This window comes from Dipteris shenzhenensis, chromosome 7, assembly GCF_047967505.1.
Source record: "Dipteris shenzhenensis isolate YYH24624 ecotype China chromosome 7, Dip_SZ_1.0, whole genome shotgun sequence".
NCBI classification, from domain to species: domain Eukaryota; kingdom Viridiplantae; phylum Streptophyta; class Polypodiopsida; order Gleicheniales; family Dipteridaceae; genus Dipteris; species Dipteris shenzhenensis.
The window spans coordinates 34,100,171-34,127,710 of record NC_141602.1 but is presented as its reverse complement, the minus strand read 5'-3'; the positions used below and the strand labels follow the sequence as shown (position 1 = coordinate 34,127,710).

Below are 27,540 nucleotides of genomic sequence, written 5' to 3'. Positions count from 1 at the left end.
GGGGAAGGATGCTTGGATACCTATCACCCACTCAATAATCTACAAATTCTAACTTTGTTTATTGTTTGGTTGGTTGGCAGGTATAGTTCTTCCGTTCTTGAATAATGGTTATCAAATACACGAATACCTTGGTGACCCCTTGAAACTACATTGTCATCTTCTCTAGATTTCATCAAAAATCAAAAATTTTTTTTAACACTTTAGCAAGAATCAATATAATTTTTTGGGCTATATGTATCTTTTCTAAGTTAAATTCTTATTTTAAATATTGGTAATATTACTTGGAAATAAATATATGGTTCCTTTATTGGATGGGATACTGAATTATTTACACACACACTATTTTCCCAAGTAGCCTTTGGTCAGGCTACTACCATATATTTTTTTCTCAAGTAATTACTGATGTTAATTAATTTTTCTCCCTAATCTATTTCCCTCCCCCCTTTTTTTTAATCATACTAACCCTCTCTTCATGTGCAGACTACTTGGATCCCTTCCTTGGTTAAGTTGGGGTACTCTGCAACTAATGTCAGTTTACCTATTCCACCTATTGGTACTCAATGCATCCTCTCCTATTTTAAAGGGCCAGACTTCCACAAAAAATTATTAGACTTTGAAAAAAGAGCTTCTCTGGAAAAGACTCCCTTTGCTTTCACCATTGCTTCTGTCAATGATTCGATTGCTTTATTGGTTGCATAAAAAAGAGACCAGTCTGATTTTTTAGAAGCTTTCAACAAACTTCTCTCCTCACTTCCTATTGTTGATTGCCATAATGCACGTGACCTGAATTTCTATTTTTCAACCCTTCCTTCCATTGTGAACAAACTTTTTCAAATAAATGGCATCCCTCCTATCCCTATAGAACGCAAAAGTGTACCTGATATTGTTAATCCTTTGGTTGATTTTGATCTCTTGGGGATAACAAAGAAAAAGAGGCCCTTTCTTCCTTTACTTCCCAACTATTTACAGTTTCAGTGTAGAAAGGTATTTCCCAAGCCTTTTCAGGTGACATCCCTCTCCTCCCTCTTTGTCAACTTAAGTTGGATTCTATTCGTCTAGAACATAAATTATGGGATTTCGAGGTCATAAACCATAGAGCACATTTTTATGTTACTTCCCTTGCTCTGATCTGCAGTTTCCCCCCCGAAATTGTAGACTATTGTAAATCTACTGCTATCCAATCCAAACACTTCTTCTAATGACTTGTTTTGAGCTTAGCCAAATTAAACTTTTGGACATAGACCCTTCAAAATGTTCTAGTTCAGCACTCATTGCTAGAATAAAAGGACCTGTCAATCAAGATAAGGTACGAGAACCCAAAAAATTTCTCAAAAACTATTGGAACACTTTTAGACCCATGCACTCATTCTCTCCTTACTCCACTTGTGACTTAAACTTCACTTGTGGCTAAATTGTTTTTTAAATGTTCTAACATGACCACGACCTTGACAGGTAAGTGGACCACAACCTCGGAACATGGACTACCTGAGGATTCGATATCTTTTTTCAATACTATGTTTGTCAAACTCAATATTATAAAAAATTCTTAATTTTGATCAAAAATTTTGCAAACTCTAGTTGCATTTTTCAACTTAGATGTCTTAGACATTTCTTCCTTATACATTTCTATTTTTAAACTTTTTATCCAATTGATGGAATTAATTGTATGGCTCACTTATTGATGGGAATTTTTAATCTACACACACACACACACACATTAATTATGCTTTAATAATTTAGCTCACACACACACACACACACACACACACACACACACACACACACACACACACACACACACACACACACACACACACACACACACACACACACACACACACACACACACACACACACACACACACACACACACACAAACACATTAATTATGCTTTAATAATTTAGCGCATGAGCACACAATAATTATGCTTAAATAATTTAGCTCTCACACACACACACACACACACACACACACACACACACACACACACACACACACACACAAACACACATGTTATTCACTTTTACACTCAATTATACACATGCACAAATACCCCTCTCTGTACACTCACACATAATTTAGTGATTTCATTTTTATAATAATAATAAATATTATTAGTATTATTATTTCTAGAAAAAAGATTACTAGTATCTATTTCTTATAAATTATTTTTCATAATTATTTTTTCTATATTTTTTGTTTCCTTTAAAAAAATCCCCCCCCCCCCTTCCCCTTATTTTTACATTAGTTTTATTAATGATCTCCCCCTCCTCCTAATGTTTATTTTTATGTTTATTTAATATTCTCCTCCTTATTTTTATTGTTGTTTAGTAAGTAAGATTACTCCTCGTACCCTTCCTTACTTACAACCTTTTCCCCCCAAGTACATATTCCATTTTTAAAAAATTTCCCCCTCTCATATGGTTGCTTTTCTCAAGATTTTTGTTTACCCTTGATCCCTCTCCCTTTTGTTTTTTAATAATAAAAAATTAATAGTTTTTACAATGAGATGCTAAAACTTTCTTCCCTTTTTCGTTTTCTTATGGCAAGCTTTTATACCTAGGAACTGTCTTCATTACCTCTTGAAACTCTCTCTCTCTCTCTCTCTCTATATATATATATAATATGTTTATTTGCACTTTAATTCTAGCTCTATCCTATAGTCTTAAATTTGCTTGTATAATTACCCATGGTTTTTTTCATCCAATAGTGTTTTTTGATTCCCTTTTATTGGCTTAGTTTTATGTGGCGCTCCCATTAAAGAATACTCTAATGTACTTCTTACAGCCATTTTTCACCACCACCATTGATACGTTACAATCTATCTCCTAACAACCTGATAGTCTCCTTTGGCTCACTTTGTTTGCGACCTTCTTACAAGAATACTCTAACGTACTTCTTGTAGCCGTTTTTCAGCGCCACCATTGATACGTTACAAATTGTCTCCTAACAACCTGATGGTCTCCTTTGGTTCTTTGTCTACAACCTTTTTGCTTAAAAGCACGCTCCTCTTTTGCTCCTCTCCTTGATTTGAAGCTCCTCTTCTTGTAGCTTCAAAGCCGTTGTTGGCCTTTATTCTCCTTGCTCTACTCCTTCATTGCCTCTACACTCAGCCACCTTCACTCCCCCTACTCTCTTGTTGCCTGGCTCTTGATATTCATGTTCCCTTGCGGCCTGGCTCCTATTAATCATAGTCTTTTCTCTTGCTATACTCTAGTTGAACCATATCACCTTTCAATGGTGCACTCTTTGTTGCTTAGCTTGGATAAGTCACACTAGTGGAGAGACACTCTGCTACTTACGACCACCATGGTATTTTCAAACTCCCAGGTCAGGGGGTCTCCCTTTCGTTGATCTCTTGCTTCGCTTTCACTATTACTCTCTTGCTTCACTTCACTATTGCTGCTTCATAGTTAGTTCCCTTCTTGCTTTTTGAGTAAGCCTTTTACGTAGTCTCTAGTAATTTTCTCGGCTAGCTAAATTTTTCACTTAGATTCTTTGTCATAGCGAACCTGCACCTCAAACCTGCACCTCTTTTACTATCCTTGAAACTTTCCTTATGACAGTAGCTGATGCACCATTTGGTTGGTTGCATGCAACCTTTGGCCAGTTGCTTCGTCCATTGAGTTCATCTCTTGCTTGGCTATTCTTCTCTCGGCTCTCGGCTCTTCTTCTAGGCTCATTGATGCTTCTCTTTTGCATGGTTGGATCCCTCCTATATCGTTTGCTTGGTTGGCTGCCCGCTTGTGCTTTCTTTGCTCAACTTGCTTGCATTTTATCGCATAGGGTAATTCCCTATGGTCTTGTAAGCTTTTGCCTAGTAGGATTTGGCTTTGATTCCACAACTCTCACTCCAACTCCACGACTCTTCCTTTACTCCTTCAGCTCACGCCCCAAGTTTATCGTGTGTGTGCAACGTGATTGCCTTGCATGTTCATAGTGTGTGTTGCTATTTTACGCGGTTTTTTAAACTCATTGTTTAACCTTTTTTATTACTCTTAGGTGTAACTTTATTTCTTACAATTTGACCATTTTATTTTCTTTATTTGTTGCTTTGAACTTACCCCTTGTCCCTTTTTAAGCTGGATAGATAGATACTTAGCTTATTTTTTTCTTACACACTTTAAGTTTTTTACTTTTTCTCTACTCGTTTGCTTTATATATATATATATATATATATATATAAGTTACCTTCTTCTCCTTCAATTCTTGTTTGCTTTTCATTGTACTTTTTAGTTAATTACCTCTACACTTTTTTAGATTGTCTCTTGCTCCTTTTAACATTTTTAAGATTCTGTCTTGTTCTATTAACAATTTTTATTGTTTCAAAAACTTTACTAACTTGCTTGTACGCTGTCCCCACAAAAGATTGAATATGCAAGCACAACTTCTCTATGATAGGTGTGATAGGAGTGGTGAACTCTGGGTTAGCCATATCGGCTTCACAGCTCGGTCCCATCTCCTCCACTTGAATGCCCAATCTCGCTACCATCTCTGAAGAAATAAAGTTGGCCTTTGCACCTGGATCAAAGAAAATAAGGGCTCAGAAACAAAAGTCCTGATCCTCAGGTACATAGACCTTTGAATAGATCTCTTATGATAAAAGATGTCCTCCAAGTAGCCACTGCACATGTGTGCACATCCCTACGAGATGATGACGATGTTGAAGAAGCGCTAGGTAGGAATGCCCCAAAAGATGTGTCGGTGAAGTCCATGGGGTAGCTAGATGGAGCACTCACATAGTGACTCTCAAAATGGCTAAGGGAGAGTCATCGATGTCAAAGTAGAGGTAAGAGGTGTCATGAGCACTCGGAGAGTCAATCAAAAGTGGAGCTCGGGCACCAAGGACAATTGGGCGATAATCAAAGAAGTAGGGAAGTGTTTGGAGCATCAAAGCTCTAATAGAATGGCCAGAAGGAGCAAATGGTAGGCTAGAGCAGGGGTCAATGATGAAGAGGATGGACAGCTCCACATTGAGCTGGCTACATCATGCTTGGGCTATCAAATCATTGAGCTCCACAACAAAATTCGCGCACGGAAACAAATTTCATTACTTCTTGCAAGGCCTATAACATTTCACAGAAAACTTGGATTGCAATGATGTAAAAGCAAAATTTGTATACTCAAGGTCCTCTACAACTTTTTTAAAGACACAATGCCGTGATTCTGCTTCTAGATTCAGATAGAAGCATCACACCATTCGCAGGTCACATAAAGATGTAGCTGAAGGAAGGAGAAGAGAGGTGGTAGATCATGGCATGGAGAAGAGAGCTTAAGGAAGGAGAGAAGAGGGTAGTCTTCCAAGGAGGAGGAGGTAGAGTAGCTTGATTGACCTCCCTCACCTCAACCTCTTGGAAGGGAAAGGGAAAGGGAAAGGGAAAGAGAGAGCAGGGCTAAGAACATGGCTCTGATACCATATGAAGAGACATGGTGGTAGGAGAATGCCAAGCTAACTAGGAACGGAATGGAAATATGGAAAGCATAATGGAAAGGCAAAATGGAAAGAAAATGAAAGAACAAGTGCTAGGCAATGATAACCAAAATACTCACATGTAGATAGCTTGATGTTGACTGATGTGATAGACAATAGACAAGTACAACACTATATAGTGTGCCATTAGACTTTAGAAAGTCACAATGTCTATGGGATATGTCCCAATATGACATGTGGCATGTCTAGGACTCACTAGACTATAAAACAAACCTAGAACACTCATTTTAGACTCACTTTGGCTTCAATTCCTTCCTCTTCATATGCATCTTTTTATAATTATCCAAATGATTGAATTAATTGTATGGTACATTTATTGATGGGATTATTAAATCTACACACACACACACACACACACACACACACACACACACACACACACACACACACACACACACACACACACACACACACACACACACACACACACACACACACACACACACACACACACACACACACACACACACACACACACACACATAGAGTACACCTTATTGATAATCGGGGTCAAGATTGGATGCACTTTATAGCCAATTCTAATAAAAAGGATGTTTTTATATGGCACTTAATGAGTTAAATAGTTTTGGACCTGTATTGTAAATTGAGCATAAATGGAGTAAAAGCAAAAAATTAACCCCTTGCTTACAGAAGGAAAAAAGGAATTTTGTATTAAAAATGCACATGCGGGTTTTGGGGTAAAAAATAAGCAAATGACCCCTAAAATTCATGGGCATAAGGTTAGCAAAGGTCCCTTCATTTTTGGATGGGCAATGATAAGACTAAAGGACCCTTCATTTTCCAGAGTGACCCTTCATTTTATGGGGGAGGCACTTCTATAGATTCCACTTTTACTTCAAGAGGGGAACATCATATAGTGCTAGCACGGGATTGGCTGCAAGTGAAGTTTGTGGGCGGCGTGATAAGTTAAATGGACATAAGCACCTACTGATATACAGTAGTGCTAATGTGCATTAAATTGGTTGGCCATTACATACAATATGTAGGTGCTTCTTACATGTACTTATTGGCATGCCGTGGTAGCATTGGGCTGCACAGTGCCCATTGCCGATGCAGAGACAGAGAAGTGAGAGAACGATGTGTGCTCTTGGCCATGTAGGTGGTGGTGTACATAGGCTGAGTAGACACACACACAGTCATGCCATTAATGGCACGGCTATAATGGTGCAACGTGGTGCATTGATGGGGATGTAGTCATTTACATGGGTAGTGGCTTGGCGCTGCAACAAATTTCATGCTACAACCTACATAGGAGTCCTTAATACAGTGGGACCCATGGCCTCGAGCCATGGGATTGGCATTAGATATACAAGGTGGCCTCACAATTGTGCCTTCCAAGGTAACACATGGCTCGAGAACACCATCAATGCAATGAATAAAGTGTGCAGAGCCCACACCACATAGTCGTGTAGACTGGTCCATCATGACGGGGGCACAGTAGTGAGCACACTACCACATGACAGTCTCGTTTAATGTGGTTTTATGGCCTTGAGCCACATGAGTAACGTGAGGATACACGTGGGGGATTGAGCCATCCATTTGAATCCCTTAGTTTCTTTTTTACCTTAGGACCTTTTTAATTAGACTTTAAGATCTCAGGACCTCGGAGGACCTTTTAATTTGGACCGTCGGACCTTAGGACCTTCCAATAGAATGTTAGGACCTTTGGCCCTTCTAATTGGACCTCTAGACATTTAGACCTTTAGACCTTTGTCCAGTAGTTCCTTTTTCAACCTCCTTGGGGCCTTAAGTACATTATGGCCTCAAGATTTTTTTCAAAATCCTTATTATTTCTTTTTCATTATATTTTAGGCAATACATGGGCCTTTTGGATTTTCTTTTTGAAAAAGAAAAGCCTTAACAAAATTTGAAAGAAAAATTACAATTATAGGCCCATACTTTCCCATTAGTATCCTTTTCTTTATAAAGCTATTATCCTTCATAAAGTTTTTTTTTTTGCATGTGGTGATATTTTATGTGTGAAAGGATTAAGGAATTTTCTAATCCATATATTTTTCGTGAATTCATGCTTTCCTTTACTTTGGACATCGATAACAAGTCCAGTAATGTTATGACACTTGTCTTCCCTTTCGGTTTAAGCTATTCTAACTTAAGTGGGTTGGATGGTGGCAGACATTAGTGTTGCTGGTTGAATTTTTTGTGCAAAGGTTCTTCCATGGAAGTTTTTCCATCCTAGAAATATTTTCTTTTTGGGATTCAACTACATCTAATCATTATAAATAACTTTTTCTTAAATAATCATTTTATTTTAAGTGTTGTTCATATATTCTTGGACCTTCTTGAGGGGTTCTAATCTAATCTTAACATAGACACACCCCCTAACACCCCTCCTTACAGTCACATATGATTTCTTATGGTTACCCTTAGCCCCCCCCAACACAAACACACAGACATGTGCAACCTTTACACTCTTACTAGTGCCATTCACAAGCCTCTGATACTCGTCTCTTCACTTCACTGCCTCCTTATTTCAATTCTCTGTGGTTTCATTGACCTTTATTCGGCTCCCATCCAATAGCTTTGCTCTAGTCTTCTTGGTGGAGAGGTGTAGAAGTTTGGTTTGTCCTTTTGGTTGCCTCTAGGCTCACTCCTGTCTTTTACTCAGATGTTGCCAACTTTCCAAGTTACTTTCCCCTTTCTTCACTTGCATGGCTTGTTCTAACCCGTCATGGTATTGAATTTATTGGAGGCACACCTCCTCTACATCTACATGTCTCTTTGCTAGTGACCTCCGGTCCCTTGTGCTCCTAGCCTCCTTTTTGGTTCAAGCCTTGCTTCGTTTTTTTCATGCCGCACTAATACTATGGCCACCTAAGCTCACCTTCTTGATTTCACTCGCATGGGCACCCAAAAAATCTCTTCACCCTTGTAGCCCGACGCCTACATATGTTGTTTTCTTGCTTATAAAAAAATATATTTTTTATCACTTTCTGCACTTAAAATCATATATATATATATTTTGTGGGCTTGACTTTCTTAATTTTACTAAGTTCTCTTCCCCCCACGATTCTTTTCTTTTTTTCCTCCCTCTCTTTTCCTTTGGTTTACATTTACTTAATTCTACTCTCTTATGCTCTCATACTACTTTATGATTTTTCTTCTTTGATTTTGTTCCTTTTGCAAACTTTTTTTAATTACTGTCTTCATTCAAGCATTTTTAATTGGATTTATTAGGAATCTCCCTTGAATTTAGATGTAGTTGATTTGTTTTCATTTTCCTTCATTTTTGGTAGTGACTCAACTCCTTTGCATGGATCCTGTTTTGCTCCTATATATGTATGATTTAAACCATTTGATATACATGTGCTCTTATACATTTACATATATACTTATATAGATATTTGTATCTATGACTATATATGACGAAATATACGTGGTTGCACTTACACACACACACACACACACACACACACACACACACACACACACACACACACACACACACACACACACACACACACACACACACACACACACACACACACACACACACACACACACACACACACACACACACACACACACACACACACACACACACACACACACACACACACACACATATATATAAGTACTTATTTTGTCTGTCTTAACCCTTTATCTCCCCTTTTTTCTTTATGTAGACAATTATATCATTGGCCTGACAACTCTACATTGTTATCTTTGTTTTTTTCTAACATGTGACACCTTTAATTTTTTGGCTAATGACACCTCTTATTGTTCTCAAGGTGGGTCAATCATAAGGTTGGTTGAGATTTTTTTGGGCATTTTTGTTCCTTTGACCTTTAATTCTTTAAGCCATATTTATGTACACTCCTCCTCATCATTTACACCCTATTACATGTCCCATTTATAGTCATATTCTTTCATTTTTTCTTAGTTATGTGACCTTTGCTTAAATTCCTTATTTTTTACATACATATGCAGTTGATTTGACTTTTGATAATTAAAAAAAAAAAAGTATCCTTGTAAAAAAGCCAAGTATTGTAGATTTTTCAAGTTATTACTCTCTCTCTTCTAGATTCTTTGACATACATATATAGTTGATTTGATTTGATTTTTGTTAAGAAGCATTAAAAAAAACAAGCTTTGTAGATTTGTGAAGTTATTACTCTATCTTTTCTAGGTTTAATATGCTATTTGTAGTCTCTTTGTAGTTTTTAAATAACTTGAAATTAATTTGGGAATACATATATAATGCTACTTCCTTCTAAACCCCCTTGTGCCCTACTTGATACAAGGTGTAAGTTTCATTAGGGGAAACATTCTTCTTTTCCCCTTTAACTAATTTCCAAAAATCTTTCCTTGATGTTTTCTCTGCTAAAATCGTATTAACCTTGTCTGCTCTAAAACTCTTTCCTGTGTCTCTTGTCCTTGGAGCTTTTATTATTGTTACTTTTCCCTATTTTTCATAGTCTATCTTTATTAACGTGAGAAAGCCACATATAATTGTCCTCGACTGAACACCGGTGTTGCCAAGTATAAGGGTCATTGTTTGACCTTGGGCCTTATTAATTGCCATGCCAAATGCTAATAAAATGGGGAATCGCCTCCTTCTCATATCAAATGGTAGTTGCAAATTTCTTGGAATAAAGGTTATCATCACCCTATCACTGATAAAAGCTCATTTGATTACTCATGCAAGACTTCTTCTAGCTACTGACATGGTTCTCTTATTGTAATTCCAATACCTACACATCTATTTCTTGTATCCCTACTTATAGATTCTTAATTAATTTAAGCCCTTGAAAGCATAAAAATGTATCTATTTGATCTCTCTCGAGGTGTTTATTGGTGCCTTACATTGAATATAAAGCATAGTGTGTGCAAATTGTACCAAGATTTAGACCTAATAAAAAGGGGGAAAATAGCTTCTTTGAAATATCATTACCTCACCCCCCTCCCATGAATCCCTATCACATTCACTCACTTGTAGTTGTGGTGGTAAGATCTTGCCCCAAATGCTAGATATTGGAGTAATCAACTGCTTTCGTAGCCACAATGAACACTCTCTCTCTCATCCTCATCCCCTCTATGGTACACCTTACCCCAACCCGCTAGGTGCAGGAGATATGGAATACAATATTGTAGTTCTTGTGGCTCTCCTCCTGTAAGTAAGAAAATGGTGGGAATCTAGGAAATATTACTATCGGTAGATGCCATACCATCATCAATATCATTCATATATCGACTATATTAATACTATTGCCAATGGTGATGATTGATCAACACATTGGAAATATTCCTCTAGGTAAATGCGATACTACCATCAATATCATTCATACAACAGCTATATTAATACTATTACCGAAGATAATAGTTGATCAACTCGACAGTGTAGACAACACTATTTCCAATTGTCGTCTTATCATTGCCAATAATATGGAACTTACCAATAATAAACTTATCCGATTTACTGGGTATTTTTTCTATTTTTCAAAATCATGACATTATTCTCATGCTATTTGGGGCTGAAAATGACATTCGTGAATGATGCCTTAAAGCAACGTGGAAACATATCCCTGGCAATGTCTACTTTTTAATATATCATCATATAGTTATAAATGCTCATACATTCAATATTAAATACATGTATCAAGTTTTCTAGCATGTTTAATTTGTGGGTTGATATAGGCTAGCATATCAGAGCCACACAATCGAGTAGACTACAAATGAGCTAATAAGGCTGGCATAAGCGATAATATTGAAAAATTTTAAATTGTTATTAGCCTTGCAAGGGTCCTAAGGGATGTCTTGATTAGTGAGTTGCTAATTAGGTCCATAGATTTGAAGTTAGCTCATTTGGTCAATTTGTCCGTGAAAATTGTGGTTAGTATGAGTTTTAAATGTGGGTTAGTGGTAGTTTAAGGGTTTCTCATGCATTTAGGGTTTAAGGTTTTTGTTTGCTAGTGCAAGAGGTCCAAAATGTTATTATCTTTTGTTTTTCCTCTTGCGAAGATCCTAAATGCTTTTGCATTTTGTTAGGTATTTCTCTCCAAAGATGGAGGCTGTCTTTGTCTCTTCTATGACACCACCTTTATATTACTCTTTCCAAAATAGGCACGTCCCCTCTTTAATTTAGTGGTCTATCCACCACACACACACACACACACCCCTCTTTCACCTCTTTTCTCTCCTCTCTTTTACTCATCTACCTTTCCTTTTTCTATTTTTCTTTCCTTTCAATTTACACCTGTCATTTCCCTTTTATAAGGTATTGGAAATATTTATCGAGCTACTTCATGTAGATTGTCAAGTTCGCTTATGATGACCTATATCAAACCACACATGGATGTAACATATACATTTATAATATGAGGTATAATTTTTATTTTTTGGACTTTGGACTGGTTGTGAGACTCAAACATTGAAAGATAAAATCTTAGAATTTTCAATTTATAAAAGAACCCTACTCGATCTATAAAATTTTTTCAAAGATAAAGATAGGTAACTCACACTTATTGCTTAGTATCTACAAACTACCGTGTGGTATTTCAATATCAGTACATAGTATTACTATACTGCATAGTAAATTTGAAAAAGATGGGATAAATTTAAATAATAATGTAATATTTATGTGTATCGCATAGTAGCCCACTGTAAATAGTTCGTTTCTAAATCACACCTATTTTTCCCCCTAAAAAGTATGTTTAAATCATTGATTTCAATCTCCTGCAAGTCCCTGCATTTGTGGCTTATGGTTGTGAGCTTGTCTTGAACTTGTATGAGTGTGCATGCCTAAATGCACACATGAATGCATGTGCATATGTGTGTGCACGTGTAGTCTGACCAGTTTTAGTATAGAAGAGAGGATGGCTAAGTAGTCGCCATGCCAACATGCAACTTGTATAACTATTCCATCTAGTGCATATTCCCATGTGACCCTTCATGTGCTCAGTGGTTTCAAAAGTGGTAGCAAAGCCTTCGGACAGTTTGCCTATAGGTTCATTATGGGCCAATGGTATAAACGATGGAACTTGTGCATTGTCAAGTCTCACAGATGATGGCTAAAAATTAGAAAAATAGGGACCTTCAATGCTTAGCCATTAGATGCACTAACTAGTTAGCATCAATGGGGTGATTGATGAAGCAAGTAAAATAGCCTATAGCTAGCATAACGTGCACATGGCTAGGCACAGTTGTATAAGCATTTTTGGGATGTAATTGTGAATATATGTAATATTGACGTGGTTCTTATAGTACTATATAATTATATATAATACTATGTGGCTCTTAACTCCCTCAACCCCTCATGGCCATTTTTATGATAGAGGAGAGGATGGCTATGCAATTGTTTTGTAGGACATGGTCCTACAATTGTGCCATCTCGTGCATTTGCACACCTAGTAGCCCTTTATGGGCTGATTATTCTTACTGATTGGATGTGATGATGACATTATTATCGGGTTAATTTTGAGCTTTGTTAAAAATGTTGATGATGGTGATAGAGTGCTAGCAAATGATACTATCGTTGTCTCTAGCAAATATAACAATATTTATGAAGTGCTTAAAGAAATTATATATTTCCTTATTAGTTCCATGCAAAGGGAGTTTAATTTAAAGTATTTGCACGATGGTAAGACAGTATTAAATAGCTCTTTTGAGAGGAATTAGACGCACGTCTTGTCCCATGCTAAACATACACATGGGGGTTTGAGTTAAAAGCCAAAGTTGGCGACAAAACGAATATGGAACAGGGTAGAACCGGAGTAGAAAAACTGAAGAGAACAGTCTCGTGAGATGCAATTGGGGCGACCAATTGGAGATGGGAAAGGAAAAGTGACTCAGAAAGCTTTGGGTTTGCGCAATTAGAAAAGAGGAACAGCGTAAAAGTTTGGAATTCGAAAGCGGCGTGTTGGAAGGATGCAAGCACAATCATAAACTGTGTATTGACGTGCGGATAAAGAAGAAGGGTCCTGCATCGATGCTCTCTACAATTCGGTTCATGACCTCAATGCTGTGCAGTTTAAATTTGATAAAGGCCGGTAAAACCGCCATGGGTCCAAGACTTTAAAACTACGCACGTTGGAGCTGCCAACTCGGGCTTCATACTAAGGTTGTCTACTTTGCGGATAGACGGACAGATATGAAGCTGAAAACAAGAGGCAGAAAAATCAAGCATGAGAATTTTTTTTTGGTTTCAAAAGAGAGAAATTTTAATCCAGCAAGCATGAGGATTATGTGAGAGTGATAAATTTGTTGGCATAAAGCTCCTCGAAATATCTAAAGGGCGACCTTCACATTCCCACGTGCCAAAGCCACAATTTTCTCCCTTTTGGCACACAAGGGTCAATACACACCAAATGCGGCCACGAGAGTAGCCCAACAAAAAGCTTATGCCTACATCCCATAGACCACCCGGTTCAAGCCTCGTCAACACCATTGACAATGAATTTTGATCTGTAAGAAAGTGCCCGGGCATTAGGGGAGATTTGGAGTTAAAAAAAGGTACTTGTAAGGAGAGGCTAAGGGAATGAGTAATCTCCTTAATTTCATGGGGAAAACCATTGGTAAGATGTATTAACTCAGAGGATTTTATGGATCATAAACGCATCTTTTATAATTTTTAAATAGTCGGCTCGCTTGGACGGTCGAGATTCATCAAATTATGGCCGTTCGATCTTCTCCATCGAATGACTCTTATATGATCCAAGGGCATGCAAGTGGGCATGGGAGATCCCACAGACCTCGTCTAGCACCGAATCGCGACTATTAATCACATCTATTCATTTGATGGGCCGTGTCAAGCATTGAATATTGAGTGTTGATCACTTATCCTCATCCGAGGGCTCACAGCGCATGTCTTTTAATAGTCCTCACATTATTGTAGGATCTAAGGGCTCCCAAGTGGCCATCCATCGTGGAGCCACTGCCATTGAGTTGTGCCTTTTAAATGCCACCTACAAATTAGACCTGCCCGCAATCCCCATGTGCCACGTGTCCAATGCCATCCATCACAACCATTAGATCTAATGTCCCAAAGCTGGCTGCCAAGCCTCGCATCTGCCACCACCATCAGATCTTCCAAGTTCAATGACCATCATTGATATCAATTATAGATCCTTGATGCTCTACTTGAATCCAATGGCCACGTTTGTTTGTTAATATTTCAAATTCCCCCTTACCATGGTGAAAGGGATAAAGGTTCTGACATGCATTTCCTTCCACTAATGAGGAGGAGGAAATTACCCAACATTCTCATATTGCCCGAGTCTCCTCATTGTGGATTAATATTTTTTTGATTAGGGCACAAATTAATCCCTTAAGTAAAGAGCCCTTTTTGACTCCAAATCTCCCTAGACTAAATTATTTTTTTGCATGTGGAAGGACACCCTTGTAGAACAGCTTGGCAAGTGAGAAAATGGTTGATAAGGGCCCTAAAGTTTTATCTCATAAATGTCCTCTGCTCATGATTTTGGAGTTACTATTTTCAAAGAGCATATTGTTCCCATGATGTGTTTCTCATCCTTCGCGTACAATGAAGGTGGAAAGAAAGAGTGCACTTATGTATGATGTTAAGCATGTTTTTTGGGGAGCATGAATCAAGGACCCGTAGAAGGTTGCAATAGGTCCATATCATTTACACCATCACCATATCATTTACACCATCACATACAAAGAAACTAAACTTTGAAAAATCTTGATACGGAAGAATACTAGCTACTTTGGTCAAGGTAGGATGCTAAGCTCCTAGAGCCTAGAGGCTATCCTCCTCATCTCCTCTACATGGGAATGTGCTCTTATAATGTATGTCCAAAACTTGAATGCCCATTTGACAACCCTTAACAGGTTCAAACTCACGTAGATCTTAACATAGTCCTCCCACTAAAATCTTTAAGTCCTATCCAATAGATATTTCGACTATTAATATATGTCGAGGACTAGAATCTGCATTTGACACGCCTTGGAAGATTTGAATTCATGGAGAGTGTAATATCGTCCTTAGATTTTACTCTAGTAACTTAGCTTCAAACATATTTAATTCCATACACTATTAAAGATATGTGCATATCATAAGCCATCTATCTCCATCCCCCTTTGCCCATTTGTATTCTTCGGCTGTATAGTTGGGTCTAGCCTTGCTACTAAAGATAGAGTTGGCCTCGCCAGGTTTATAAAAAATACTTTTTGGAAAAATTTTAAAACCTCCAAGGTCATAAGATTTTAGTTAGAATTGATAAATTTCGAGGAGCTCACACAATTAATAACTCTATTTGCAAAGAAAAAAGTGTAGGTTTTTTATCTTCAAAAATTTTCCTATATGTCAAAATATTTTTTTTTTCCCTTTACCAAACACTAAACCTGAGTTTTTTTGTGAACACTGGGGTCTAGGTTCCTAGAGGCATCTAGACTCTCCTAGAGATTCTTCATCTCAAACTCATCTTGAAGCCTTTTCCCCGAGGTACGAGACTCTCCTAGATCTGACAAGGCTCAAAGTTATCTTGAAGCACGACTACACAAGGCACTTGAAACACTAGAATGGCCACCTTGCCAATCCACAAGGCACAGCTAGACTCAGCCTCTATGCGAGGATATGTAGGATTTCCAAACATGATGCACATGAAAGGGAACAAAGATGCATATAAACTTATAAGTTGACGGCAGAAGATGAACGTGACGGCTCGAACCTCAAAGTCTCACTTTGTACAATTATCATAGGGATGTGGGCTGCTCTCTTCTTTCTATATATCTTCTTCATTTTCTTCTTCTCCTTCGTATCTTCGACATTCGAGCTTCTTCATCTCTTGGATCTTCATCTTCATCATCATCTCATTTCTCCTTCTTCTTCTTCTTCTTCTTCTTCTTCTCACCATCCTTTCTCAGCTTCAGCTCAATATTATCATCTTTTTTTCTTTCATCTTTCATGCTTTCACTCCTTTCCTGCACACATAAATCCCTTCCATATCTGCATTTCTCTATTGCCCACCGCCTCTGCTTTCCACTTCCCAGCTACCCCGCCAGCTTCTTCTCTCTGCTGCTGGCGCTGGATCATATCCTTCCCTGGGTTCTTCCTTAACCACACTCCAAAAAAAGCCTACCCGTCATGTAAATTTCACTACCTCCGGCTACTACATTCTCCCCAAAAAACTCAAAAAATATCAAGCGTTTACTCTCACTAGTGTCATCCAGTTCGAGTCTTGTCTCTACGTACCCTTGCAAACTAAGGTTTGCAGTTTTGCATCACATTGTACCTTCTTGATATTTTTCTCCATGACCATGGCCGATGGGTATAATCTGGCTTCTGCTCCCGCGACTCCCCAGACGCCGCATACCCCATCTCCGCTTCTTAGAGCAGCCGAAAGAACTGCACAGGTTTCAGAGAAGCGGTCGACGCTGAGCAAATGCTTTTCTGTGGACAAATGCGGGTTAGACGACAGCATGTTGGAGCTGGGACTTCCTACCGCATGCGCGATTCCCCCCGTGTCGCTCATTCGAAAGGTAAACATTCGTGTATTTACTGTTACGACGAGAATCATTTGAATTCCGCGGCAGAATTACTTCCACAAGGTGCATTTCTAGACGGTATTTGTTCGGAAATCCAAAGAACTTGGTAAATCAGTTGGTTGATGCCTTCAAATTGTAGCGTTCTGTCAACTGATCAGAGACCCAACCGCTAAATACATATGTCGAACATTAATGCGAAACAAATTGTAACCTTCTCCGCTTCCCTGTTGCTTTCTTTCATCTTATGTTTTCTTACTTTTTGTTGAGTTCCGAGTGTAGGTCGGGGCGGAATTTGTCGGAACCTTCATCCTCATATTTGCGGGGACCGCGACAGCTATCGTGAACGAGAAAACCTCAGGATCCGTGACGACTGTGGGCTTGGCAGCCGCAACAGGATTGGCGGTGATGATCGTCATCTTGGCTACCGGACATATCTCAGGGGCTCACTTGAACCCAGCTGTCACGATTGCCTTCGCAGCTTTGCGCCATTTTCCATGGATACAAGTATGCTTCCTACTTTATGTTGTTCACGTAGACATACTGAAAATACATGTGCTGGTGTGCAGCGTTTGCTGCAATTTCGTGCAAAGTTTTCCTGCATTTGTCAAGTGAGTGACCTGTGCACTAATACGTCATCGATTGACTGTTAATTGAGTGATCCCCGTAATCATCTGTAGAATCAGAACTTTGCCTTTGTCAAGTGACCTGTGCATTAAAATAGCAAACAAAAGCCCTACTGTTTGAGTGTCCCCGTAATCATTTGTAGAATCAGAACTTCGACAAGGAAGAACTTGCGGTGCACATTCGAGCACTGATTTTACTCTCAAGAAGCACCAATTTAGCTTTCTAGTGTACTGCTTGACTGAGAATTTCACCAATGAGATCTGCCTTTGAAGCAGCTCGATCACTCGAAGGTTCTAACCAGTGCTGGATCAATCTTGCTCCAGGTTCCCGCGTATATAGCAGCACAGGTGCTGGCATCCATTTGTGCATCGTTTGTTCTGAAAGGCATTTTTAACCCAGATCTCCATGGAGGAGTTACCGTTCCTTCAGGAAGTGTACACCAATCGCTAATTTTAGAGTTCTTCATAACCTTCAATCTTATGTTCGTGATTACGGCCGTCGCCACCGACACCAGAGCCGTAAGGCCTTTCCTTCTGCATTCTTGATCAGGCATCTTGAGAGTATCTAGCAAAGTAACTACTTGAACGTCCATTGTGAATCTTGCAGGTTGGTGAACTAGCTGGAATAGCCGTGGGCGCCACAATCATGATGAATATACTGATTGCTGGGTAAAGCTCTTCCTCACTCCAGTATGGTACGCTATGAAAGAGTAACATTTCTTCAAAAGCAGGCTGCAGTGCAGCGAACGTGTGAAAACGTAAAGTACAAGATGATAAAACGGGGGGACGCTTTTCCAGAGCAAACTGCCGAGTTGCATCGAAAGGGGTATTCAACTTCTAAGAGTGTCTTTTGTTGGGGTTGTTGGGAAACAGGAGCACGTCGGGCGGCTCAATGAATCCAGTACGATCGTTGGGTCCGGCGATAGCTGCCAACAATTTCAGAGGGCTATGGCTATACTTTCTGGGACCAATTGTGGGAGCATTGACGGGCGCAGCGGCCTACACGCTGGTGCGATTGCCTGAGGAAGAGGGAGAGAGACCAGTGAGGAGCTTCCGGAGGTGATTATATGAGTCGATCAGAAGGTGGTGGTGGAGGAGGATGTTGAGTATACACTGCAGTCTTTGGCTAGCTTTGTTAATCTTCAAATGCAATAACGGGGTTTAGGATTTAAGCTTATATCACTTCATGCTTCCCTGCCTCTTCACCAACCAGTTTTTATCCTTGTTTGTTTTGTTAGCACTTCCTAGAAGGGACCTCTTTAGTGGTATTGAATAAAATCCTTGTTTGCTAGAGTCTCTACTCTTTTCTCCTTAGAAGTATTTCAATTCAATGCATTGCTCATTTCAATAAAATCCTTGTTTACTGGTACTACAATAAAATCCTTGTTTAGTGGTACTGCAATAAAAGCCTTGTTTATCATACCACTACTTCTTTCTACTTAAAAGTATTGCAATTCATTGCATTGCCGATTTGAAGTATCAAGGTTTCATATTTCCCCACATGTTCCATGCTTAATGGATTCCCCTTGGATGCTTCATTGTCTATTCTCGCTTTGGTAAATTCTCTGGTGTTTCTCCCTTGTAAAATCCTTGTTTAGTGGTACTGCAATAAAAGCCTTGTTTATTATACCACTACTTCTTTCTACTTAAAAGTATTACAATTCATTGCATTGCCGATTTGAAGTATCAAGGTTTCATATTTCCCCACATGTTCCATGCTTAGTGGATTCCCCTTGGATGCTTCATTTTCTATTCTCGCTTTGGTAAATTCTCTGGTGTTTCTCCCTTGTAAACGTCTATGTAGTGCTAGTGGGCTTTATTCTACTATGATTGCTTAAATTCTATTCTTACTTTAGTGAGCTTTTTGGTATTTCTCTCTTAACACCTCAATATAGTGCATGTGGGCAACCATGTCTCCTTGTTCTATTATAAGAATCAGTCTCTTCAGCAGTCTATTTTATCAAAATTTGGATCTTTAGCTCGACTTTTCAAATAATACTGTAGCCAAAAGGGTTGACAATCTAATTTAGTAGAGAAAATTCACATATTGTAAAACATGGGAGACTTAATTAAAGTCTTTTAAACACTCTCTCCACTAGAATTTAAGAAATCTATGTATAACTATGTAACCAATATATAGTATATGAAAAGGAAATAGCTTACTTGAGAATAAGCATAAGGAAATCATGAGAGATAAACACATCATCCTAGATAGGAATATAGATAAGCATGCAAGAAAAGAGTTGGCCTATAAGAACAATTTGCACCCATGCAAAGTTAGAATGCTTTTACTACAATTCAAGCTTTGATTTTATACTCAACGCAATGGTTTGGATGTGCAAGTTTTATGTTGGTCATGCTAAGAGACTTTTCTTTTTGTTTGCATTTCTTTTGATTGTAGTGGTAGAGAGTAATGAGTGCACACATCCTTAAGGTGTCATTAAACGATTCTCTTCAAAATCAAGATGATAAATGCAATGCTTCATGCACTTAAAATAGCTTGTTTCCTTGCCAGTACATGACAAATAATTGATCAACTTACAAATATAAAACAATGGGTTGATGATTTTTGACATGGAGAGAATTAAAGTTGAGACTCACTCTAGTGATGAGACAACAGTGATTTATCACATTTGAGGGGATGGAAAAGCACCTACAAATGCTGCTCTAGCCTGCAAGCTCACATTCCATCATATGTGCAAGGACTTAGGTACATTGTGCATTCTTTTGGCTTTTGCTCACCTAAATGTATTACATGTACAATTGCCATGAGGATGATGAAGATCGTCACTACAAAGTTGAACACACCCAGTAGACTTATCTTTCCAACAAGATTCATTTGAAGGTTACTACTATGTGCCTATGGGATCCATGGCTTGGTTCAAGAGTGTATTTCCTCATCATCAAAACTCTAGATAATATCCAATGTAAACAAGATGGTTAATACATTGTTTGTCCATATTCAAGAGAAGTTCATTAATGAAGTTCATGAGAGGATAGATCTAGCCATTTGCAAGAAAGTGGGTGTAAATATACACAAGGAATTTAAAGAATGTATGCACAGAGGAAAATAGAGGGAAAAGAAAAGCACTCAATATCAAGCTAGGAGGTCTCTGAGAAGTGGATGATTGGTGCAACAAAGGAAGCATACACAATAGCATGTTATATCTAAGAGAATTTGTGCAATAATGTGAAGTCTAGCTAGATAGCTTGCCTTGTTCAAGTCGGTAAGCATCTCGTTATTAAATTTGAATAATGGGGCCAAAAATTGAGTTTCTCGAACAAGCCAAAGAAATTGAAAGACACAAATATTTGGATGTCAATCTACACAAAAACCAATGGAGTTGGAGAAACTAACCAATGAAATTCAAAGAAGCTAGCCATTAGTAAAAAAATTTTGGGGTCTTTTGGCTAAAATGAAAAATCCCTCTCCACTAGTCATAAGAGAGCCAACATAATGTTGGGAAAATTAAGAAAACACCAAATAATTTCACATAATAAGAGAAAGAAACAAAACTTTATAGATGTAAAACTATATAAACCTGACAAGGCGGATCATTTTAAAAAAAGATCACAAACTCAAACGTGATTTCCCTCCTAGACTAGTTTTCCTGGTTGTACAAATCAAAGATTCAAATGTGCTTTCTAGAGTCTAGGATTCTCCTTCTTTTCCTCCTAGTTCTCTTGCTTGTGAGCATTTCCATCCATGGAAATAGGCAACCTAATGATGCCCTAGGTTGTCTATTTCCATGTTTAGGCACAAAGCTCATTTAGGCAACCTAGGGCATTCCTACTTTCACAACAAGACAAAGTGCCCATAGACGCGCAGACAGACGCATTTACTGAACTTAAAAAAAAACTTAGGGGTGCATCTATTTGCACGTCTATTTGCACATCTAGAGACCCACATCTAACAATGCATCTATATAGCAAACAGATGCACGTATAGATGCGCATCTAGATGCCTAAATAGACGCTCTGCTAAAAAATTTAAAAAATAGATTGACGCATCGTTAGATGCATGTATAAACGCATTTATAAACGGTCTTATAGATGCTTTTATAGACACACAAATAGATGCCAGACAGAAGTGTATATAGACGCATTTATAGATGCACTGATAGATGGGCTACGTAATATTTTTTTTTAAATTTACAGAATGCTGTGTATGTTGTGTATGCTATATAGTTACATGAATCCCATTTCCACATTGTGTAATTCAATTCTTACAGCCAACCGCATTTTAATTACAATTCCAAATAAAACATAACAACTCCAAAATGCAATAAAATTGAAAGCTCAAAAAGTGCTTGTATGTACATATAGCACAAAGCTAAGCCATGTCATGTGGCTTTAAGTACAAAAAATAAGAGGAGTGTATATACAAGAGGCATGAAGCCAAGCCAGTGGCTTTAAGTACAAAAAAGAGTAACTAGCACTACTTCTACGACTAATCTATGTTCTCCATGTCCTCGCTCCCTTCCATGCTCCCTTCTGTGCTCCCTTCTCTGCCTCCTTCCTCGTCTTCTTCCTCGTCTTCTTGTGCAGGGACCTGTAAACAAGCGACAACATATATCAATGTATGAAAAATCAAATCTTTATTTATAATTTTGACATTATTTAATTACTTTCAAATACCTCGGGGGCCGCTCCAGTAGCCCAGATATATTGCTCCTCAGTAATCAACCCGTCATGATAGAAGTGCTTTTAGTATCTCCTCTACGATGGTGGTGGTGGTAGGCTGTCTTGACAGGAGTAGGGTATCTACCCACGATCTCAAGCTATAAGATGACACAATTTGCCGAGGGGTTAGTACAAAGAAACAACCTCCTAAGAAACTACATAAGCAATATAATTTGAGATCGATACTTATAAATTGGGCCTCCCATGATTCAACACCCCCTGCTCCAAAATGCACGCTTCCATATTGCTCCATCTGGATCCTTCGTGCCTCCACATGCTGCAGACTGGGGTCCTTCCTCGCTGGCTTCATTGCTTTCTTCCACTCATGCTTGTGAGCGGTGTGGGGTGGGTCCCTTGGTGGTTGACCTCCCTCGAGCTCGGCAAGCTCCGCTAGTGCCTGCCTCTTAAGCGAAGATCTTTTATTGCCAAGTATCGTAAGAATCTTTGACTTGGCCCATTTATCTGTGAATTGATGATTGGGGGGGTTAGGGTACCTAGAGCGAACAGCAGCGAGGGTCTCATCAGCCAACCTCTTTGGATGGTCTTTGTAGTGGATAAAGCAATCTCTATAATTGTTGCAATTACAGAGCGCATGAAGGCCATGATGTCCTTCCTCCATGCATCCATCAAGATGCCTCCTGTCTGAGTGATGTCATAGAAGATCGTACCATCACCCAGAGGCACATCCAAATCATCTGAATCATCATCGTCCCCACCACCACCCCTCCCAAAGCACTGTGCCATGCTTCCCCCATCGCTCTCCCTGCTACTACGCCTGCTACCGTGTCGTGTCGAGCTAGTACGTTGGCCACTCATAGCTGGAGACTGCACGGGAATATGTGAACCACTCGTAGCTGGAGAACCGAGTCTCGACTGCACAGGAGTACGTCGATGACTCTATGAGACAGAAGGACCTCCTGACAGCATGGGGAAAGGGGCATAAGATGGCATGGGGGAAGGGGCATAAGACAGCATGGGAGAAGGGCCTCGGCTATGTAGCCGATTGGGCTATGCTGACTCTGCTGGGGTAATCTCAGCTGGTGTGGGGTGGTTTGGAGTCTGTAGTGCCGACTCCTGGGGGGTGTTTAGTGTGAAGATAGTGGGAGAGAGGGAAGGAGTCTCACTTGCGGCTTTCTCACATGCACAATGGGGGAATACACACAAAGGTGGAGGCTGAAAACAGTTTTCAGTTTTCCTCTTCTTAGTTGTGAAAGCCAAAAGAACTCTAGTACAAAGAAATAGAAGAACCCTATATGTGGGTCTCAAACCAAACTCAACTAACTAAGGTGGCATACTAACTGAGCCACGAACTAGTGTAGATAAGGATAGCTGTCATCCAGCTATTATTCGTGGGCGGTGTACCAACCGCATCTCCAACTAACAAGTCGGTGACATAAATGCACAACAGTCACCCTGGCATATCGCGAGTGGAGCTCAATATCTCAATAGTCCCCCTCGAGCTCAATTCCAAATCCTACACACCAAGCAGGTCTCTGAACTTGCGCAGCTTCTCTATGCCCAATGCTTTCGTGAATATGTCAGCTACCTGATCCTCTGTGCTGACATAAACTAGATCAATAAGACCTAGTAAAACCTTCTCCCACACATAGTGATAATGCACCTCAATGTGCTTTGTTCTAGCATGAAAGACTGGGTTCTTTGCCAAATGTATACTGCTCATGTTGTCACAATAAATGACAACCGGCCCATCTGTAGACTGATGCATATCATAAAGTAGCTTATGCAACCAAGCTACCTCACATGCAGCCATTGCTGCACCCCTGTACTCAGCCTCTGTGCTTGACAAGGCAATTGTAGGCTGTTTCTTGCTGCTCCAAGTGACTGCAGCACTCCCAAAAGAGAACACATATCCACTGGTAGATCGTCTATCTGAAATGCTACCAGCCCAATCAGCATCAGTGTATCCATGCAATTGTATCTGAACCCCAGCCTCATAAAATAGTCCATACTGCAATGTGGACTTCACATACCTGAGTATGCGTCTAGCCGCATCCAAATGCGGTTTCCTTGGAGCCTGCATAAACTGACTTACCAACCCAACAGCATAGCTCAAATCTGGCCTGGTAATAGTCATGTAAATCAAACTTCCTACTATGCGTCTGTACATAGTAGGGTCCTCCAGAAGCTCACCTGCATCTGCGCTCAGCTTCACATTCTGCTCCAAAGGAACTGAAATAGGCTTACAGCCTGTCATCCCATATTTGGACAGCATGTCCAATCCATACTGCCTCTGCAAGAGCTATATCCCACTTGGTGATCTAATCACCTCAATGCCCAAGAAATAATGCAGCTCTCCCAAATCCTTCATCTCAAACTTCTGCCTCAATAGCATTTTCACATGAAGGATATCTTCATCACTTTCACCTGTGATGATCAAATCATCAACATAAATGACCAGCAGCATAATCCCTTTCTCTGTTTTTCTCACATAGAGTGAGAAATCTGCCTTGGAAATCTGAAAGCCAATAGTGACAAGATACTGTCCTATCTTGTCAGACCATGCTCTAGGTGCTTGCTTCAAGCCATACAAGGCTTTCTTCAACCTGCAAACAAACTCAGGATGAATAGCATGAACATAACCTGCTGGCTGCTCCATAAAGGCCTCTTCTTGCAAATCACCATGCAAGAAGGCATTCTTTACATCCATCTGATGTAAAGACCATCCCTTTGATGCAGCCATAGCAATGGTTGCTCTTACGGTTGCCATCCTTGCAACCGGGCTGAAAGTTTCTTCATAATCAATGCCATATGTCTGTGCATACCCCTTGACAACTAATCTTGCCTTGTATCTATTCACAGAACCATCTGCATTGTGCTTGATCTTATAAACCCACTTACAACCAATTGCATTCTTGCCTTTAGGCAAAGGCACCAATTCCCATGTAGCATTAGCATCCAAGGCATCCATTTCTTCATCCATGGCTTTCTCCCATTTTTCATTTCCCATGGCTTGCTCAAAAGAAGTGGGTTCTGGTTCCTGTATCACTTTGACCATATAGGCATAGTGAATGGCTGTAAATCCATCATATTTCAGCCTATCCATAGGATACCTAACCTTGGTAGACCTGTGCAAAATAGGCTCACTTCTAGGTGCTCTCAAAACATCCCTGGTCTTCCTTACTCCAGGTGTAACAACAGAAGGAATACCCAACTCATCATCAATGCTCTGTTCTGAGCCATTGGATTCACCATCCACACAAGAGTGACCTGCATTCACATCAAACATGGGCTGATCTACCTTCTCTTTTCCTTTTCGTGATACCTGCGTACCACTCTCTGCATTGCTTTGAGGGGATTCTCCTGATCTCAATCTGCCTGTCCATGGCGAAGTATGTGAACCACTGGTAGAGGACACTCTAGGTCCACTGATATTTTGTGATTGCTGCTGTGCATTCTGTGCAACATTACCATTTTGTGCATCTACATCAATCATCACATTTACTGGTCATCTCATAAAAAACAACATCTCTGCTCACTGTGAACTTACGTGTAGAAGGGTTATAGCATCTATACCCTTTCTACTGCAGAGAATAACTAATAAAGATGCACTTCTCAGCTTTTGGATCCAACTTGGACCTCAACTCATCTGGCACATGGACATAGGCAATGCAACCAAAAATCTTCAAATGAGAAATATCTGGTTTCCTACCAGTATACATCTCCTCTGGCGTCATGCCATGTATTGCTGCAGTGGGAGTCCTGTTCATTATATAGACTGCTGTAGCAACTGCTTCAGCCCAATAATAATCTGGTAGATCTTTTTCATTTAGCATGGCACGAGATACCTCTCCAATATGCCTGTTTTTTCTTTCTGCAATTCCATTTTGCTGTGGGGTATGACTGCATGAATATTGCTGCTTTATACCATGCTCCTGCAAGAACCTTGCAAACTCATTTGAGAGGTACTCTCCCCCTCCATCTGACCTTAGGCATTTTATTTGCAGGCCTGTTTCTTTTTCAACCATAGCTTTGAAAGCTTTGAAGTGCCCAAACACTTCACTTTTCTTTTTCATAAAATACACCCATAGTTTTCTGCTGAAGTCATCAATAAATGTGACAAAATAGTGACAGCCTCCAATAGATGCAGCTTTTGTAGTCCACACATCAGAGTGGATTAATTCCAATGGCTTTTTACTCTCTTGAACATGCCTAGGAAAAGGTTTCCTTGCCTGTTTCCCAAATTGACAGGCTTCACAAACCTTGTGCATTTCTGCAACCTTGAATTTAGGCAATCCTGCAACAATATTTTGGGCTTGCATTGATTTAAGTCGCTGTATATTAACATGACCAATGCGTTTGTGCCAGATATCAATATCTGCAACTACACCGGTCCCATGTGCAAACATTGCTGCACTCAATTCAGGCATGTCTACATCCAACATAAACATCCTGCCCTTCTTCTTTCCTTTTTCTATCAAGCGACCATTATTTTTCATATCCTCAACAAAGCATCCATGAGGATTAAATCTGACCTGCAAGCCCTGCTCAACCATCTGACCAATAGAAACTAGGTTCTTGGTGATGTTCGGGACATGAAATACATCAGACAAGTATTTCTTTTTCCCATCCTGCATAGACAAAGGAATTTTGCCAATCTGCACAATAGGATGTGCAGTATCATCACCAGTCTCCACAAATCCTGGCTTTTCCATTTTCCTTGCATCTTGCATCCATTCTGCATGACCTGTCATGTGGTTTGACGCACCTGAGTCAACATACCACACGTCATTTTGTTCTTCTGCACTTGTCACAGAATTGGTCATATGCTGCACCATAAATAGATGCTCATTTCTGTCATCACCCTACCTGCTAGAAGATGCATAATTGCCTTGCTGCAATTTTCCATTCATAATGTCATTCTGCTTTTTGTAGCAGTCCTTAGCCATATGACCCATTTTGCCACAATAGTAGCATTCAACATTGCTGTTTGCATTTTGGCTTCTCTGCCATCCACCACGGCCTCTTTGGCTCCCCCTGCCTCTAGAGTTACCACGTCCTCCTGCATAGGACTGGTTTTCTTACGTTTGCTGCATATTCTGATTTCTACCACGGCCTGCAGATCGTCGGCCTCCTCTACCTCTGCCTCTACCTCTGCCAACATTTGAGTAGAAGATAGTTTCTTTTGAAGTTCCTGCTGAAGAAGATGCACCACCATTTCTCTGCTCTTCAGAAATTAGAAGAGCAATCAGCTCCTCAAAATCAGGAAATTTTTCACGGACGGTAATGGATGTCCG

General features: G+C 39.6%; 1 protein-coding gene across 1 annotated transcript; it reads left to right on the top strand.

The window, feature by feature from the left end:
* Nucleotides 1-16,533: 16,533 nt before the first annotated feature.
* LOC147900260 (aquaporin NIP6-1-like) lies at nucleotides 16,534-18,753 on the top strand. The gene is made up of 5 exons (XM_087377051.1): nucleotides 16,534-16,973; nucleotides 17,259-17,483; nucleotides 17,927-18,121; nucleotides 18,210-18,271; nucleotides 18,476-18,753. Exons 1-5 carry the CDS (start codon nucleotides 16,746-16,748, stop codon nucleotides 18,663-18,665), a joined length of 900 nt encoding a protein of 299 aa, XP_087233177.1. The 5' UTR covers nucleotides 16,534-16,745; the 3' UTR covers nucleotides 18,666-18,753.
* Nucleotides 18,754-27,540: the final 8,787 nt, after the last annotated feature.